At 36.3% G+C, this 754-nt stretch overlaps 1 protein-coding gene across 1 annotated transcript in view; it reads right to left on the reverse strand.

Moving 5' to 3' along the window:
* Positions 1-242: 242 nt before the first annotated feature.
* The window catches only part of LOC107576008 (cyclin-dependent kinase-like 5), a 56,286-nt gene continuing 55,774 nt past the window's right edge, over positions 243-754 (reverse strand). The window contains exon 10 of the mRNA XM_016262296.1: positions 243-275. Coding sequence (XP_016117782.1) covers positions 243-275 — 33 coding nt within the window. The remainder of the gene's footprint in view (positions 276-754) is intronic.

A 754-nucleotide genomic window follows, 5' to 3' on the forward strand; every position in this document is an offset into this window, starting at 1 on the left:
ATTTTTCTTCTGTAGTTGCTGCTAATGTGGCTCATGATAAATTATCCTTTTGTTATGTACAGGTCTTCATTGTTTTATTTTATTAATGATTTCAAAGACATGGGTTTTTATATGTTGGCAGGTGTTTGCAATGAAATGATGCATGCTGGAACATAGTTGGGTAGACATTGTTTTAATTGTTATTAATTACAGCAGAATATACATTATAAATGCTGTTGGAGTCAGACATGCCTGGACTTAAATTAAACGTTAGGGTGCTGTTTCCCACTTGTACTCTAAAGAGAACAAACAGACAAATAGTCTTCACAAAAGACATAGACAAAGTGCTGAGTGAGTGGTGCTGATTACGTTTGAGATCAATCTTGTGCATTGGTGAATAAAGTTATAAGCAAATAACTTTCAGTTTACAGACTCAATTAATTGGATGGATGAAGGCCCAGACGGAATCTGCACTTTTATCTGTGCTGATTTTGGGGTGGAAATAAATATGAAAGTGTGTTTTAAATAAAACGAAGAATGCTAGACTCCTAATGGTAATTCAAAGCAACATTTAAAAGCCAAAATGCGTCACAAACGGACATGCAAGCAGTGAGGGATGTGAAGAAATGGGCAGATTCTGTGTGGAACTTAAAGATGTAACCAAAATGATGTGGCTGTTGTCTAAATGGAAGCCACATCCTGATCGGATTGGACAACAATCCTGTCAAGTAGAAGGGGTAAGGACACAATTTAGGGATGGATCATGTTCTCAATT

Source organism: Sinocyclocheilus grahami, unplaced genomic scaffold, assembly GCF_001515645.1.
Source record: "Sinocyclocheilus grahami isolate Dianchi unplaced genomic scaffold, SAMN03320097.WGS_v1.1 scaffold3109.1, whole genome shotgun sequence".
Taxonomy (NCBI): Eukaryota; Metazoa; Chordata; class Actinopteri; order Cypriniformes; family Cyprinidae; genus Sinocyclocheilus; species Sinocyclocheilus grahami.